The sequence below is a fragment of the Narcine bancroftii genome, chromosome 5 (assembly GCF_036971445.1).
Source record: "Narcine bancroftii isolate sNarBan1 chromosome 5, sNarBan1.hap1, whole genome shotgun sequence".
In the NCBI taxonomy this organism is placed as follows: domain Eukaryota; kingdom Metazoa; phylum Chordata; class Chondrichthyes; order Torpediniformes; family Narcinidae; genus Narcine; species Narcine bancroftii.
In genome coordinates this window covers 193,093,868-193,111,106 of record NC_091473.1, presented here as the reverse complement: position 1 = coordinate 193,111,106, position 17,239 = coordinate 193,093,868, and the positions used below count along the sequence as shown (strand labels likewise).

At 43.7% G+C, this 17,239-nt stretch overlaps 1 protein-coding gene across 1 annotated transcript; it reads left to right on the top strand.

The window, feature by feature from the left end:
• The first annotated feature begins 1,023 nt into the window (after positions 1–1,023).
• Positions 1,024–13,468, top strand: LOC138762883 (RIIa domain-containing protein 1-like). The gene is made up of 4 exons (XM_069936402.1): positions 1,024–1,201; positions 2,698–2,774; positions 8,326–8,372; positions 13,299–13,468. The coding sequence occupies exons 1-4, from the start codon at positions 1,097–1,099 to the stop codon at positions 13,376–13,378; spliced, it is 309 nt and encodes a 102-aa protein (XP_069792503.1). The 5' UTR covers positions 1,024–1,096; the 3' UTR covers positions 13,379–13,468.
• Positions 13,469–17,239: the final 3,771 nt, after the last annotated feature.

Sequence of the window (17,239 nt, the reverse complement as noted above, 5' to 3'; positions counted from 1 at the left end):
AGCAGCAAAAAAATGTATAATGTCAACTTGGAAAATGGAAGAATGCCTGAGAATACAGCAATGGTACATGGAAACGAGTAAATGTATTCCATTGGAAAAAGTAACATATAATTTAAAAAATAAAGTCACATTATTTGAACAAATTTGGGAACCGTATATGGAACATAACAGAGAGAGCTTGCCTTGGACCTCCACCCCCTAAATGATAAGAAGACAAAACTACTTGATCCAGTGTGTAAAAGTAGATGAGACATTTTTCTTGTTTATTTTTCATTGTGTGATGACATTGTTTAATGGTTTTATTGTACTGTATATGTTGATTATTTATTGGTTTTGGAGGGGGTCGGGGGGAGGGTAGGGGGGAAGAAAGGGAGAAAATGCCACTGTGCATATTTAATGAGAAACGTCTGTATATATTTTGGTTGCTATGGTTCACAGTGTGAAAAATAAAAAATAAAACAAAACATAGCCACCGGCAAGCTTCCTTTGTGATTGCTTCAAGACAGAGTGCCCAGGACAGATCCTCGGCGGTATTAGCAGCCAGGAGTTTGAAGTCCTTGACCCTCTCCACCACTGAGCCCTCGACAGAGACTGGCTCATGTTTTCCTGACTTCCTTCTGAACTCCACAATCTTCTCCATGGGCGGTTTTTGTTCATGGGCAAGGGCCGCAGGAAGGAGCAAGGGTCGGAGGGGCTGACTTGAAGGAGCTGGTGAGCCCAGGGATCATGCTGGCCTGTCTGGTGGGATCTTGCTCTGAACAAAATGGCGCCCTGCCAACATGCCCCCCCCCCCCCCCCCATCCAACGAGCAGCCTTCCAAACATTCTATGAGATTCTGTGAGGAGGGAAAAAGGGACAATTAAATGTTCATTTGACGTGCCAAAAATCACTGCAACCGCCAGAACCCTGGCTCAAGGAACTGCACCCCCACCCCCCCCGCCATCATCCGGCACCATGGCAACCAAGTTCCACTCGCTCGGAAGCCGGGTACCACGCTCCGATTGGTCCAACGCGCCCCACGTGCTCCCACAACCTCCGCCGCACATGCGCGCTGCCCCAACCAGCGGCCGCGGTGTCGGTCGCCAGGCGGAGCGGAATGGCGGAGGCAAACTTCGACGTCCCTCCTCCGCCGCACGGCATGGAAGGGAACGATCCGGAAGCGCTCAGCTCCCAGCAGCAGGACAAGCTGTGGGACTTCAAGGTGAAGGGGAGCGCCGTCCTAACCCGCTGAAAACCTCGGGCCACGGGGCAGGGAGGAAAGAGCGCGTCAAGCTATCACCATGGTAACGCCAAGATCAGCCAATGAGATCTCGAGGCAGGATGATTGACACGTTACTCGACCAAGCACGCTAGATCCCTCATGCGGGCGGGCGGGGAAGACTCAGCAAGTGAAACAGGTGGCTCTTTTAAGCTGCAGCACCTGGGTCAGCCCTCCTGGGTCCCCTACCAAGGGAAACAACCTGGCCACATCTCCTCTGCCCACGCCTTAAGGGAGGGAGAGGCAGAGCTGCCAAGCAGGGGGAGGAGGGATGGCTTTGTGAATGGAGAGGGAAGGGGAGGTGGAGAGCTGGAGGAAAGGAGGGAAATGGAAGGAAGGGAGAATGGGGAGTGGGCTAGCAGAAATCGGATCAGTTGATGGGTTTGGAGAGTGCTCAGATGGAAAATTAAGTGTTGTTCCTCCAATTTATGGGTGATCTCGGTGGGACAGTACATGAGGCTATGGTATAGACATTTGAAGATGGGAGTGGGGTGAAGCATTGAAGTGTTTCAGCTCTGCATTAAAGTATCATACTCAAGCCACAAACTTTTGTTATGTATTTTCACCTTTGCTACATAAAGTATGCTGCTTGACCTGCTGTGTTTCTCCAGCATTGTGCTTTTACAGTCGCATGCTGGAGGGATACAAAATGACAAGAGGCATTGCTGGAGGGAACAGGTTTGAGGGGATCAGGGAGTTTAAAGGGGGTCTGAGGGGTACATTTTCCACACAGAGCAGTTGATGTCAGATAAGCTTCTTGGGGGACAGTCAGAGCAGGGCCTTGAATCGGGGCATGGAGCGATAGGGGGATAATGCAGACATAGAAGATTGGTATAGAAAGGCACAGGGCAACAACACAATACCATGAGGTGAAAGGCTCATTCGAAGCTGTACAATTCCATGATGTAGGACAGGTCTGAAAGGAGGGTGTGAGGTAGGGAAGGGTGAGATCAGTGGTTCTCAACTTTTATTTTCCACTTAAATACCACTTTAAGTCATCCCTGGGCCATCAGTGCTCTGCGATTAGTAAGGGATTCCTTAAGGTGGGATGTGGGTGGAAAGAAAACCATTGTTTTAATTGCACCTAATTGGCTCATTATGTGCACAATTTCATAACTCCAAAGGAAATGGGCCAATGACAATTTTTCCCAAGCAAAATACTTCATTATCAATGGGGTCTAGAGCAGTGATTCTCAACCTTCCCTTCCCACTCACATCCCACCTTAAGCAATCCCTTACTAATCACAGAGCCCTGATGGCCTAGGGATTACTTAAGGTGGAAAGAAAAAGGTTGAGAACCACTAGGTTAGATTGTTGTGTAGGTTTACATGGGTCAGAAGTACATAGTGGGCTGAAGGGACTGTGCTGTAATGTTGATTCAAGTGGATTTTTTTTTCACAATTATTGATTCCCAAACCTCCCTTGTAACTTGGTTGCAGATAAACACACGAATAGCGAATGAATACTACCTGAGGGAGCATCCAGAGGTGGAGATACTGCTGGGAGAGTTTATGAGGTGAGTTGTTCACACTGTAATCAGTCAATTGCTAAACGCAATGAAACGTGGAACTCTGCAGACACTGCGATTGTAGTAAAAGCGCACAGAAAATGCTGGAGGAGCTCAGCCGGTTTCTCACCATCCATAGGAGGTAAAGATATATTACTGACATTTCGGGTCTGAACCCTTCCTCAGATACCAGGCAGGTGTATCAAAAGAGACAGAGAGAAAGGGGGAAGGATGGGAGGGAGAGGAGTCCAGACCAACAAACAAAGGGTGCTAATTGGATATGATAAGAGGAATTGATTTTGGATCTGTGAAAGGAGACAGGGAAAAGGGGGAAGAGAGAGGGAGACAGAAATAGAGGAAAGGAGATGGGGTGGGGGGGGGGCGCATCAGGGATCTAACACAAACTGGAGATGTCGATGTTTATCCCATCTGGTTGGAGGGTTCCCGAATGGAAGATGAGGTGTTGTTTCTTCAATTTGCGGGTGGTCTCAGTCTGCCTGTGCATGAGGCCATGGGCAGACAGTTGGCGGGGAATTGAAATGGGTGGCCACTGGGAGATCCACGCTATTGCGGCGGACAGAGCCGAGGTGCTCAATGAAGTGATCTTCCAGTCTGGGCCCAGTCTCTCTGATGTAGGGGAGACCATGATGCAGTGGATGACCCCTGTCGATTCACAAATCAAATGTTACTTCACTTGGAAGGATGGTTTGGGGCCCTTAATGGTCGGTGAGCGAGGAGGTGTGGGTGCAAGTGGATCTTCTCCTGCGGGCTCAGAAGTAGTGGCAAGACAATGATTGGTGGAGGACAGAGCCAAGGTGCTCAAGATTGGGGTGTGATTTGGAAAATACTGTGATGCTATGAATGACAGTTTGTGTTTGGAGCATGAGCAATACCTTAATTACAAGCTGATAGTTGTGAATAATAGTTCCTGAGTGTGTGCAAATCGAATTAGCATTTGATGAGTATGATTGCAGAACAAACCACTCTAAAGGGTTTTAAAATGCAATCGTTCTCAAGTAAGAGCTCTCCCACGTCCTCCCTTACCACCATTCAGGCCCCAAACAGTCTTTCCAAGTGAAACAACACTTAACTTGTGTTTTTTTTTCCAAACTTTATTTATTCGCTCAGGATACAAGTAATAAGTAACATATATAACAATAAACTAGACATGAACATTACATTTTATATTTTATATAAAAGAAAAAAGAGAGAAAAAAAGAGAGAAACCTCCCCCCCCCTTCAGCCAACTCTCCTAAGGAGAGCCATGAAAAAAAGAGAAAAAAAAAAGAAATAAAGAAAAATGAAGCATACTTATTAAAATCTAATCAATGTAAATCAAAATGTAAATATTCTGAATATAACAACCACTTATGAAGAAAAAAATTATAATTATCATGCGAAACATATGTAATTTTTTCCATTATTAAACAATATTTCATCTCATTATGCCACCTATTAATATCAATAATATTCATATCTTTCCACATACTAGCAATATATTTTTTCGCTACAGATAATGCTAAATATACAAAAGCAAGTTGAAATTTATCTAATCCCAGACCTTTCAAAGGCTGCAAACTACCCAATAAAAATACCGTCGGGTCTAAAGGTATTTTAATCTTATACAGGTATTCTAAAAACAATTGAATTTTTTTCCAAAAAGGTTGTATATTTATACATGACCAAACCACATGAAAAAAAGTTCCAACCGCATTACCACATCTAAAACACAAATCTGAGTCATAAAATCCATATTTTTTTAGTGTTTCAGGTGTTAAGTATAGTTGATGTAAAAAATTATAATTAATCATTGCATAACGTGCATTTATCAGTCTAGTTACAGTATCATGACAAATATCTGACCAATCATCCTCGGAAAAAATAAAACCAATCTCCACTTCCCATTTACCTTTAGATTTATCCCAACCCTTTTTATCCATACCATCCTGTAATATTTGATACATAACTGAAATATATCCCTTCTCTGGTACCTGCATAAGAAAAGTTTCAAATTTAGTCATTTCAGGTAAAATCATATCTCATGGTAAAACACATGCTTTACCAAAGATCGAATTTGATAATAAAGAAACAAAGAATTCTTATCAATACTATAACTATCTCTCATCTGATCAAAAGATAAAAATTTACCATCTTTAAAACAATCTCCCAAATTTTCCACACCTTTTAATCTCCAGTGTAATAAACTCCGATTATGTATTGAAAAAGGAATAAGTTGATTATTATACAATGGAGTCAAAGCCGACAATTCACCACTAGAACCTATCAATTTATTTTTCTTCGTCCATAATTTCATTAAATGTTTTAATATAGGCACATTATATTGCTGTAACAAATTTACATTCCATCTAAACAAAAATTGATGTATTTCAAATTCATAAATATTTGCCATCTCAATTTTGGCCCAACTAGGGGGCTGTTCCAAATCCAACAATGAGCTAATAAATTTAAATTGGCTGCTTCATAATAATTTTGAAAATGCGGCAACCGTAATCCCCTTAGGTCATATTTCCAAGTTAATTAATTCAATGCTACTCTTGAAAATTTACCTCTCCATAAAAACTCCCTAACTATTTTATTCAAATCTCGAAAAAAAAATTGTCAAGTAAATACGGAACAGATTGAAATAAATATTGTATACACGGAAAGATATTCATCTTAATTGTACTTATTCTACCCAATAAATTAATAGGTAGATCTTTCCATTTAATCAAATCAGTCTTAATTTTTTTCATTAATGGAACATGATTTAATTTATATAAAGATTGATAATAGACATCCATAATTATACCCAAATACTTAATTCGATCTGTCCATTTTAAATTAAGAATATTCTTATAAACTGAATAATCTCCTTCACTCACCGGTAATATTTCACTTTTATCCCAATTAACTTTATATCCAGAAAGACGTCCATATTGCATCAAACACTCCTTCAAATGCAAAAGTGATTGAGATGGTTTTGTCAAGTACACCAATACATCATCAGCAAATAAATTAATTTTATATTCCTCATGAAAAACTTTCATACCCTGTATCTGTGTATTCTGTCTTATCAACTAAGCCAAAGGTTCGATCACTAACACAAATAAAGCTGGTGATAAAGGACAACCTTGACGAGTAGATCGGGTCAGTTTAAACGGTTCCGAAATCAAACCATTCGTCAGTACTCTAGCTACCGGTTTACTATATAAAGCCTTAATCCAACCAATAAAAAAAGGACCAAACTTGAATTTCTCCAGAACTTTAAACAAAAAATTCCACTCAACTCTATCAAATGCTTTTTCGGCATCTAAAGATATCACCATCAGATAGTCTGGAGATTGTCGAAATCTATTAATCAAACTAATCACGCATAAAATATTATCCGAGACATATCTATTCTTTATGAAACCTGTTTGATCCATATGAATGAGCTTAGGTAAAAACTTAGCCAATCTATTCACTAAAATTTTGGCTATAATTTTATAATCCACATTCAACAATGAAATCGGTCTATATGAAGATACTTTCAAAGGATCTCTATCTTTCTTTGGAATTACCGTAATTAAAGCACTAGAGCAAGACTCAGGTAATTCATAATGTTCGCCAACCTGACGTAGTACATCTCCAAACACTTTAGAGAGGTCATCATAAAAATTTTTTATAAAATTCGACCGAAAATCCATCATCACCAGGCGATTTACCATTCGGCATTTCCATCATAGCCATCTTAATTTCCGAGTCAGTAAATGGTGCTTCCAACTCCTGTATATCTACATCTCCCAAGGTCAGTAAGTTCAACTGTGATAAAAAAAGATCAATTGATCCATTTTCTTGTTCTCCATCAGATGTATATAACTTTTTATAAAATGAACAAAATTCATCATTAATCTCACAAGGTTTATACATAATAAGCGAATTCCGTCTAACAGCATTAATAGTCCTCGAAACCTGTTCTTTCTTCAATTGCCATGCTTTCTCTCCCCATTCATAATATTGTTGTTTAGTCCTATTAATCATACACTCAAATTGATAAGATTGCAAAGTATTATATTCCAGTTTCAACCTAGATAATTCTATTTTCTGATCTTCTGTAACGTCTCTTTGAAATTCCTTTTCTAACTCACTAATCCGTTTCTCTAATTCAAAACTCTGATTTAATCGATTATTTTTCATTTTAACAGTGTAGCTAATTATTTGTCCTCTTAGATAAGCTTTCATAGCATCCCATACTACAAATTTACTTTGAACTGAATTAGAATTTTCTTTCAAAAGAAGATTAATATGTTCTTTCAAAAAAATCAATAAATTATTTTTTAACAACATTGTATTAAATCTCCAACGATAAGCCACTTGAACTTTCTCAGAAGTTGTATAAGTAAAGTATAACAAAGAATGATCCGAAATCACCCGACTTTTATATTCCGCTTGTTGTATTTTCCCCTGTAAATGTGCCGATACTAAAAAAAAGTCAATCCTTGAAAACGATTCATGTCTAGCTGAATAAAAAGAGAAATCCTTCTCTGTCGGATTAAGACATCTCCAAATATCCACTAAGTTAAGATCTTTCATCAATGCTTGAACCTGAACCGCCATTTTAGATTTCTTAACTTTCTTCGGGGACTTATCTAATAATGGTTCCAACACTTAACTTGTGTATGAGCAGGAGTTATCTACTACATCTGTACTCCCGGAGAGACTGGACACAGACTGGGAGATCACTTCATTGAACACCTTCCCTCTGTATCAGTGACAGGGATCTCCCAGTGGCCCACCATTTCAATTCTGTGCTGCACTCTAATGCTCACATATCTATCCGTGGTCTCATGCACTGTCAAAACAAAACCACCTGTGAATTGTTCTGTCTGGGCATTCTTCAACCAGATGGCATTAACATTTGCTTCTGCCAGACCCCTCCCCATTCTCCCTCTCTTCTCCATCCCTCTGTCTTCTTTCCTCTAGCTCTCCAGCCCCTTCATTCAGAGCCACCCCCCTTCCCCCTCGTTGACTGATTACCTCCTGTCTGGGTTCCTTTTCCCCCACCCACCCAACATTTTGTTTGGGCGCCTGCCTACATTTTGCTCATTCCTGTTTGACCTGCTAAGTTTCTCTTTTTGTGCTTTGACTTTAATTGCAGTGTCTGCAGACTTTCTTGCTTTACCGATGTTCTTGCTGACTGCTATTACAGTCGTTCATGTGGAGTGCATTGAAAGCCATGGCTTTTTAAATTAAATTGTATTCATAGCACGGTCAAAGCTGATTCTGGCTATTTAAACCTGTGTTGTCCAATTACACCCAAATTAACTTACAATCCCCCGGTACGTTTTGAAGAGTGGGAGGAAACCAGAGCATCCGGAAGAAACGGGGAGAACGTTGTAAACTCCTTACAGAACAGGATCGCTGGCGCTGTAATGGCTATGCTTGAAGTTCTAGTTTTATATTGACTGCTGTTACAGCTGTAGATTGACAATTCCCTCTGAAATTGAGGTGCACTTGCAAGAGGATGGGCTTTAATGTGAAATGAACTTGGACTGAACTCTCCTCACCTGTTTCTTTCCAGGTCTGTGCTCCTGAAGAAACCCAAAAATATTCGAGAATATGCTGCTGGTGAGTTTTAGTTCCATGATTGAAATAGGATGAGCATTTTAAATGCAAGTGTGAGCATTTCTCCCCCTGACGTAGTAGTTAGATGCAGCAGAGTTTAGATACCTATTAAAGCTCCTTCAGTTTTATCTCATCAAATGATCTCAGTGCAGACACAGCGCGAGTGAGATGGAAACACATCGCTGAAGAAACTCAGCAGGTCAAACAGCATATTTTATGTAGCAAAGATAAGGATACGTAACTAACATTTCAGGCCTGAACCTTCATCAAGGTGTGAGCAAGATGTAGGCAGGCGCCTGAACAAAATTGTGGAAGGGCAGGGGGGAGGGGCACAGTCCCACAGGCAGGAGGTAATGGGGGGATAAGGGAGGGAGGACACATCAGCAAATGGGGGAGGGGGGATGGCTCTCTGAATGGAGAGGGAAGGGGGTGGAGAGCTGGAGAACAGGGATAGGGAAGAGAGGGAGAACGGACTATGGTCTAGCCGAATCTGAAGAAGTCAACGTTAGGAGGAGTCACATGATGGAGTAGTGGCTGGTTGGGTGGAAACAGCCCTCTCCAGAGAAAAGAAAAAAAATGTGAAAAAACAGCTCAATAAACATAAAATACAGGAAGAGAAAGATAAAGTTACAGAGGAGACAGAAGATGGCACCCAAAAGAGAAAAAAGTAAGAACAATAGAGAAAAGGGAAGAAGGAAAATCACTGGAGAAGAAAGAAGGCCTTACCTGCACGTTGGAGCAGAGAGCCACCGTGGAGAGGAGCGGCTGCTCTCCGATGTTGGTGAGTCCCCAGAGGAGCGGTGTCCTCCCGACTGGCGGACTTCAAAAATGGCTCTCAGAGCCAAGAAGAGGTGCGCATGCGTAGTGTGCAAGTAAAAGAAAAGGTTAACGCCGGGAGGAGGGGGACTCAGCTGAGGAGCAGCCAGCTGAGTGACGCCCAGTATCAGGGCGTTCGGCTGGGGGGAAGTAAAGAAGAATAGTGAGAAAGAGAATGAAAGGTGGGAAGAGGATGAGCGGCAATGGGGCGACTGGCAGGGGGGATGACCTGCGGAAGGAGACCCAGCAGCGGGTCAGCCTGCAGCAGGGTGCCCCTCAGTGGGTCGACCTGCACCGGGAGGCCTAACAACAGGAGACTCAGCAGCTGGAGGCCCTGCAAGGATACAGAAGCAGCTCACCAGAGAAGGATGAAGATACAGAGAAGAGAAGATGACATAGATACAGACACACAAGAAGAGGAGGAAGAAGACCAAGAATTTCAAAGGAAAGAAGAAGGTAAAATAAAAGGACAAAGTTTAGATAAAGCCTTTTTTGAAGAACAAATGAGGTCATTAAAAGAATGGCTGCCATTAGAATTTAGTTCAATCAAAAGAAAAATGAAAAGAGCTGAAGACAGAATGCAAAGCTTAGAGTTGGTCATAACTGAAAGAGGGAAAAGAGTAGAAAATGTGGAGGGACGAGAAGCTGCTGTAGAAATGGAGATAAATGATTTAAGAGGGAAGATGGAAGAGAGTGAAAAAAAGTTAAAGAGACACAAGATTTATTGTCACAAAAAATTGACATATTGGAAAACTACAGTCGCCAAAACAATATAAAAATAGTGGGCCTGAAAGAAGGCAAAAAAGGGTCAGATATGAAAGAATTTATAAAGGGATGGATCCCGAAGGTGCTGTGAATGACAGACTCACATGAAGAAATAGAAATCGAAAGGGTGCATAGAGCACTAGTACCGAAACCGCCACCACATCAAAAACCGAGATCCATATTGGTAAAATTTCTAAGATATACAACAAGTGAAAACATACTGGAGCAGGCAAGAAAGAAGGTTAGAGAAGACAATAAGCCGTTGGAATATAAGGGACAAAAAATATTTTTTTTATCCGGACATAAGCTTCGAACTTTTAAAGAAGAGGAAGGAATTCAACACGGCGAAAACAATCTTTTGGAAGAAAGGGTATAACTTTATATTAAGACAAACAGCGGTACTCAAAGTATTTATTCCTGGGGAACGGGATAGACTGTTCTCGGACCCAAAGAAAGCCCAAGAATTTGCTGAACATTTGCAGGACAGGAGAAGAGAGGAGGAGGAATGACAAGAAGGAAGACCGGCAAGAAAATATACAAAAATATGTAAAAATATAAAGTAAAGATAATGTATATATAAAGATTTAAAGATGGATAAGAGAGGGGAAGAAGGGAAAAAAAGAGAGAACTTTGTTATAGGAAAATAATGTTCTCTGGCGGGGGGCTGGGGGTGGGAGAATAAGGGTCACTCCAAAATCGGTTGATGCTTGCGAGTAAGTTCGCAAACCGAATGGAAAGGAGAGTTGTGGTTGCCGTCAAGGGACAGGAGGCAATCCAAGGAGGGGAGGTTCATTTGGGTTTAAAGGGTTATTACTTCTGGGGATTGTTGGAGTATTTCATGTCTTAAATGCGTTGTCATATATTGAGATTAAAAAGGAAAACTTAAAAAAACGGTAATGGAAAAAAAGGGATGGAGATGGTGAAGAGGTGGAAAAGAAGAGAAAATAAAGATATAAGATGGCCATGTTGAACTAAATGACTATAAACATTAATGGAATATATAACCAAGTTTAAGTGTATCCCATTGGGGGAAAAAAAAATCACATATAATTTAAAAGACAAAGTTATAATGATTGGGGAAACCTGGGAACCATATATGGAACATAACAGAAAGAGCAGGCCTCGGACCACCACCACCACCTAAAATGATAAGAAGATAAACATGATCAGATTTAATGTGAATAAGTAGATGATACGCCTTTTTTGCTTGTATTCCTTTTGTATAAAGATATTGTTTTATTGTATTTTATATGTCCAATATTTACTGTTTTTGGAGGGGAGTGGGAAGGGGAAAGGGAGGGATGGGGGAAAAAAAGAGAAAATGTCACTGTGAATATTTAAAGAGATGCATCTGTAAATATATTGGTTGATATGGTTCATAGTGCGATAAATAATTACAAAAAAAAGAAGTTGACGTTAATGGCATCCAGTTTGGAGAGTGCTCAGACGGGAAATCAGGTGTCGCTGCTCCAATTTTACAGGCAGTCTGGGTCGGATAGTATGTGAGGCCATGGGTAGATGTGCCAGCACAGAAGTGGGGGCGCGGAATTGAAGTGGTTGGCAATTGGGAGATCCCTGTCACTGATGCGGTCAGCCAAGTGATCTCCCAGACGGCATCCAGTCTCCCTGATGCAACAACAGATGCAGTAGATGACTCCCGCAGATACACAAATGAACTTTGCCATCTGGTTGGAGAGTGCCTCCCTAGACAGAATTTTATGTATCTGTGGGAGTCATCCATCTACTGTGCTTGCCTACATTTTTTCATACCTTAATGAAGGGCTCAAACCTGAACTGCTGGTTAACTATCTATATCTTTGCTCTTCAAGGGACACTGAACAGCTGAGTGTCCTACAGCATTGCGATTTTACTTCAACCGCGGTGTCTGCAGACCTTCGCGTTTTACCCCGAGTGAGATAACCTCTGTCCCATCCCATCACATGCTTTCCAAGTAGTCTACACTATTACACGCTCCCAGGGCAGGGAGAAGCAGAGGTTAGATGTTACCTATTCGGATGCGCCACAGGTCGCTTGTGAATGACTCTACCCAAGACCGGAAGAAACTACAGAGAGTTGTGAAGGCAACTCCGGTCATATCACAAATCAAACTCCCCTCCATCGACTTCTCAGGGAAGGGCCTAGCCTCCATACATTCCTTGTCTGAGGCAGAAGATGCACATGCTTGAAACACAGCCTCGAGATTCAAAGTCAGTTTCTTTCCCGGAGTTGATCGAACATTACAGACTCCTCAGCCCACAATGTTGTACCTACCCATATATACCTAGCCCAAACAAAAATCAAACCCTCCCTACCTCATAACCCTCTAGTTTTCTTTCATCCATGTTCCTGGCTGAGTCTCTTAAATGCTCCCAATGTTCTAGCCTCCACCACCACCCATAGCAATGCATTCCAGGCACCCACAACTCTCTGTGTATATTAAAAAAAACTTGCCCCTGATCTCCAACTTGATGGCATTAACATCAACTTCTCCAGTTTCTACTCACCTCCCACCTTTCCCTTTGTCTTCTTTCCCTTAGCTCTCTATTCACCGAGCCATTTCTCCTCCCCCCCACCCGCTCGCTAATGTTCCCTCCCTCCCTTATCCACCTATTACCTTTGGGACCATGCTCCTCCCCCCCTCACCATTTTGTTTGGACACCTGCTGACATTATGTCCATATCTTGATGAAGCGCTCAAGCCCAAAATGTTGGTTATGCCTCTTGATCTTTGCTACATAAAGTCCACGGTTTCACCTGCTGAGTTACTCCAGCAATGTATTTTTTACTTTTATCTTCCCTCAACTTTTCTCCCTTCACTTTATACAGAAATTATGGTACAGTTATTCAATGCTTAAATGGATCTCCCTCTGGCAAAAGATTTCGCTTTTTTAAAACTACTTTTCTTTGTATCCAACTCTACGCCCTATGACTTGCTTTCTTTATTTGTTATTGCACCACTTGATGGCATGCACCATTTACCTGGATACTACGAAGAAGAAACCATTTTAATGGGTTCCCTGCATGTGGCAGGGAACAATTCAGTTCCTTGTACAGTGGCAGGAGGGGTGCAGGAATAATTGGCGTGAAACACAAAAGTCTGCAGACGCTGTGACTGTAGTTAAAAATACACAAGTGCTGGAGGAGCTCGGCCAGCCTTGCAGCCTCCGTCAGAGGTAAGGATATATTAACGATGATCAAGGAAGAAGGACTCAGGCCCAAAGAGTTGGTAAGATATCTTTACCTCCTATGGGCATTGCGAGGCTGGCTGGTTCCTCCAGCCTTTCAGTGGGAATAATTGGGGCTGGGAGATTATGCTGCGCACTGACCCTGCATGTTCTGTGTCCTGTAGAGTACTACACTGATGCAAAGCTTCCAGAAAAGATCCAGAGGAAACTATACGAGTGGGAAAAGATGTTGAAGCAGCAGTGAGTGGGGTCCATCCTCACTCATGGATGTGATATCTTTGCTGTGCACTGAAGCAGATGAATTGGCAACCATTAAACCTTCGTCTGACTTGTGTCTTGGCTGCAATGTTATTCTCTGAGGTTCCTCACATCAGCCCCTCTCCCCTCTTTCCACTAAGTCTCAAACACGCAGCTAGCTGTTTGACAGTCAAGAAGGAATGGAATGGTGGCTTTCATTTCTGGAGGGATTGAATTTGGGAGCAGGGAGGTTATGCTGCAACTGTACAAGGTATTGGCGAGGCTGCATCTGGAGAACTGGGTGCAATTCTGATCTCCTTACTTGAAAAAGGATGTATTGGCTTTGGAGGTGGTGCAGAGGAGGTTCACCAGGTTGGTTCCAGAGATGAGGGGTTTGGCCTATGAGGAGAGTTGTCTAGGTCTGTTCTCTGGAACTTAGAAGAATGAGAGGGGATCTTACAGAAACTTATGAAAGACATAGATAACACAGAGTTGTTTCCATTGGTGTGGAGAGACCAGAATGAGGGGACCTAGCCCCAAGATCCAGGGTAGTAGATATAGGATAGAGAGGAGGATTTGCTTTTCCCAGAGGGTGGGGAATCTGTGGAATTCGCTGCCCATCGAAACAGTGGAAGCTACATCAGTGAATATATTTAAGGCAAGGTTATAGAATAAGGGAATTAAAGGATATGGGGAAATGACAGATAGGTGGAGCTGAGCCCATCATCAGATCTCATTGAATGGTGGAGCAGGCCGGATGGCCGACTCCTGCCTCTTATGTGATCACATCATGACACGTAGACTGGGAAAGGAAGAATTCTCATTTATGATGCAATGCTTAAAGTGTATCCCAGCCACAAGTGCATTTTGAATTTCCAAATAAAGGAGCTGAGGATCACCGGCTCAGCAAAACATTCTGAACCTTTGTGGTTTACTGTAATCCTTTGGGTTGCGGGTTGATCGAGGGGGAGACCGGTGCCTCTATCACAACGGGCTCAATCCAGAGCTGCACTGGGTGGAACAGGCCTCTGGAGCAGGAGGGGTCTCAAGGTTATCATCTCCGACACCGTGGGGACTCATGGCTGTCATATCCAGAGTTTGATTGCAAAACCAGGCCTCCACCAGTTCCTCAAGGTGAGGCCTTCTATCTTTGGGTTCCTCACAAAGGGAGAAGACAAGAAGCAGAGGTGGGGATTATTTGGGGGACCAGAGGAGGTGTCACAGATAGGGAGAGGTATAGAGAACAAAAGGGGTAACTGAGATTGGGAGGGGTGTTAGGGTCTGAAGGGGAGTTCAGTTACAGAGATAGGGAGGGATCTAGGGGCAGGAGGGGTTATAGACATAGGGAGAGGTGTAGGGGGTGGTTACAGAGAATGTGAGAGGTGTAGGGGACCAGATGGGTTAATAAAGACAGAAGGGTGTGGGGAATGGAGGGGGATACAGAGATAAGGAGGGGTGTAAGGTCTGGAGGGGCTTACAAAAATAAAAAGTGGTATCGGGTCCAAAGGTGGTTACAGAGATTGGGAGGGGTGTGGGGGACCAGAGGGGGTTACAGAAACAGGGAGGGGTATAGGGGACCAGAGAGGATTACAGTGATCGGGGTGTAGGGGACCAGAGGAAGTTACAGAGATCAGGAGCGGTGTAGGGGACTAGAGATGGGGTAACAGAGATATGAGGGGTGTCAGGAACTGGGAGGGAGGGGGTTACAGAAAAAGGGAAGGATGTTGGGGACTGGAGGGGGTTTACAGGAACAGGGAGGGTGTAGTGGATTGTAGTTACAGAGACTGGGAAATGTGTAAGGAATGGAGGGGAATGCAGAGGTAGGGAGGGATGTCGGGATTTGAAGAGGGTTACAGAGGTAGGGAGGGATGTAGGGGATGAGAGGGGTTACTGATATTGGGAGTGGTGTAGGACGGACTGGAGGAAGGGCTGTTGGACTTGAAACAAATTTGAATGTTTTCAGCACTGATCCAACGCAGCTTTGAAAATGTCTTTGGAAGACACAATTCATTCCAATGCTTCATGGATATGGATAGTGGCTCTTTCACCTGCTGTGGACCCTGATCCAGCAAGCCTCGAGCAGCCTCAATTTTTATTTTTCAATAGAGCAGCAGATTTTCAGGCTATGGAGGTTTTCGCATTCTCCAAGAATGGGTTAATGCTGTAGGGAACACACAAGTGCCACAATGTTTTAATGATGCTGAGGAGCATAAATGTTGGTCAACTCAACCAGAGTGGGCAGGTATTGTCAGTGTCCTTGCGTCAGTTCCTGCTGTCCCAAATACCGTCAGGAGGTGGCACCACATTCCTGGCCAGCTCCAGCAAGGCAAAAGAGACATTGATGGAAATTCTGTTGGAGGGGTTTATGGACCTGAGAGGGTCATAGAGAGAGATAGAGGGACCAGAGGGGGTTACAACAAGAGGGAGGGTTGTATGGGGATCAGAAGGGTTACGGAGATAGGGAGGTGTGTAGGGCACTGGAGGGAGTAACAGAGACGGGGGGGGGGTGTAGGCACTGGAGGGGGTTATAGAGACAGAGAGGTGTGTAGGGGAACTGGAAAGAGTTACAGAGGGAGGGTGTAGGGGACTGAAGGGGGTGACAGATGGAGAAGTGTGGAGTGCAGAAGGGGGTTACAGAGACAGGGAGGGATGTAGGCACCGGAGGGGGTTACAGAGACAGGGAGGGATGTAGGCACCAGAGGGGGTTACAGAGACAGGGAGGGATGTAGGCACCGGAGGGGCTTACAGAGACAGGGAGTGATGTAGGGGACTGGAGGGGCTTACAGAGACAGGGAAGGGTGTAGGGGACTGGAAAGAGTTACAGAGGGAGGGTGTAGGGGACTGAAGGGGGTGACAGATGGAAAAGTGTAGAGTACAGGAGGGGGTTACAGAGACAGGGAGGGATGTAGGCATTGGAGGGGGTTGCAGAGACGGGGGGGGGGGGATGTAGGGGACCGGAGGGACTTACAGTTACAGGGAGGGATGTAGGGGACTGGAGTGAGTTACAGAGACAGGCATCGGAGGCAGTTGCAGAGAGAGGGAGGGGAGTCAGGGACTGGTGTGGGTAACAGAGACAGGTAGGGATGTAGGGACTGAAAGGGGTTACAGAGATGGAGAAGGGTTTATGGGCCTAAGGGGTAACTTGACAGGGAGTATTTGCAGGCCTAGTGGGTCATGTTTGAAGGAGAGAGAGGTCTATACTTAAGAAGCTTCTCCCATTTCATTCAGGTGCTAATCGTCTGCACCTTCACGAAGGAACAGCTGATCAGTATCCATGGAACCGCTGACCGTTGGCAGATGGTGAACTTTGTGGACACGATTTCAAGGTGGAGTCTTTTGGGTACTTCTCCTGCACCTCTCGCAGTTGCTTCTCGAAGATGTATTTCCCTGTACTATCGCCCTGCCCAGGAGCTTCGCCACGTATTCCTTTTCTGAGAGAGGGGTAAGGATGGGTGGGTTTGGGTGGGAAGAGGTAAAACCAAGATTTGAAAAGGCCCCTCCACAAGTTCTCCCACCCTGGCCTTCTGTGCTCCATGGGCCCTTGTGTTGGAGGGCTTGACCCTGTGAATTTTGCTGCCCCTCCCAGGTACACACAACTCCTGACTGGGATTTCCTGAGGGGTATCCCTGCCAAATTCTAGCACCAAATCCAACCCAGAGATGCCATGCAGAGCACAGGGGGAGACGACCTCATCCATGCTGAGGTCCAGTGTCAAGGTTAAAGCATTCACAAGCTCCATTCCTCCTGACATCCCTGCCATCAGAGAAGCTGGTCTCATTTGCAGCTGAGAATCGACAAAGGCTGCAGAAAAGAATTAGTAATGAAGGAAGATACAACTAAAAGAAGAGAATTGGCGGATAAAAAAATA

Coding starts and splice junctions, on each gene's coding strand:
- LOC138762883 (XM_069936402.1), top strand. CDS start 1,097: ATGGCGGAGGCAAACTTCGACGTCCCTCCTCCGCCGCACGGCATGGAA. Junction 2,775..8,325: donor CTGCTGGGAGAGTTTATGAG/GTGAGTTGTTCA, acceptor GTTTCTTTCCAG/GTCTGTGCTCCTGAAGAAAC. Junction 8,373..13,298: donor TATTCGAGAATATGCTGCTG/GTGAGTTTTAGT, acceptor TGTGTCCTGTAG/AGTACTACACTGATGCAAAG.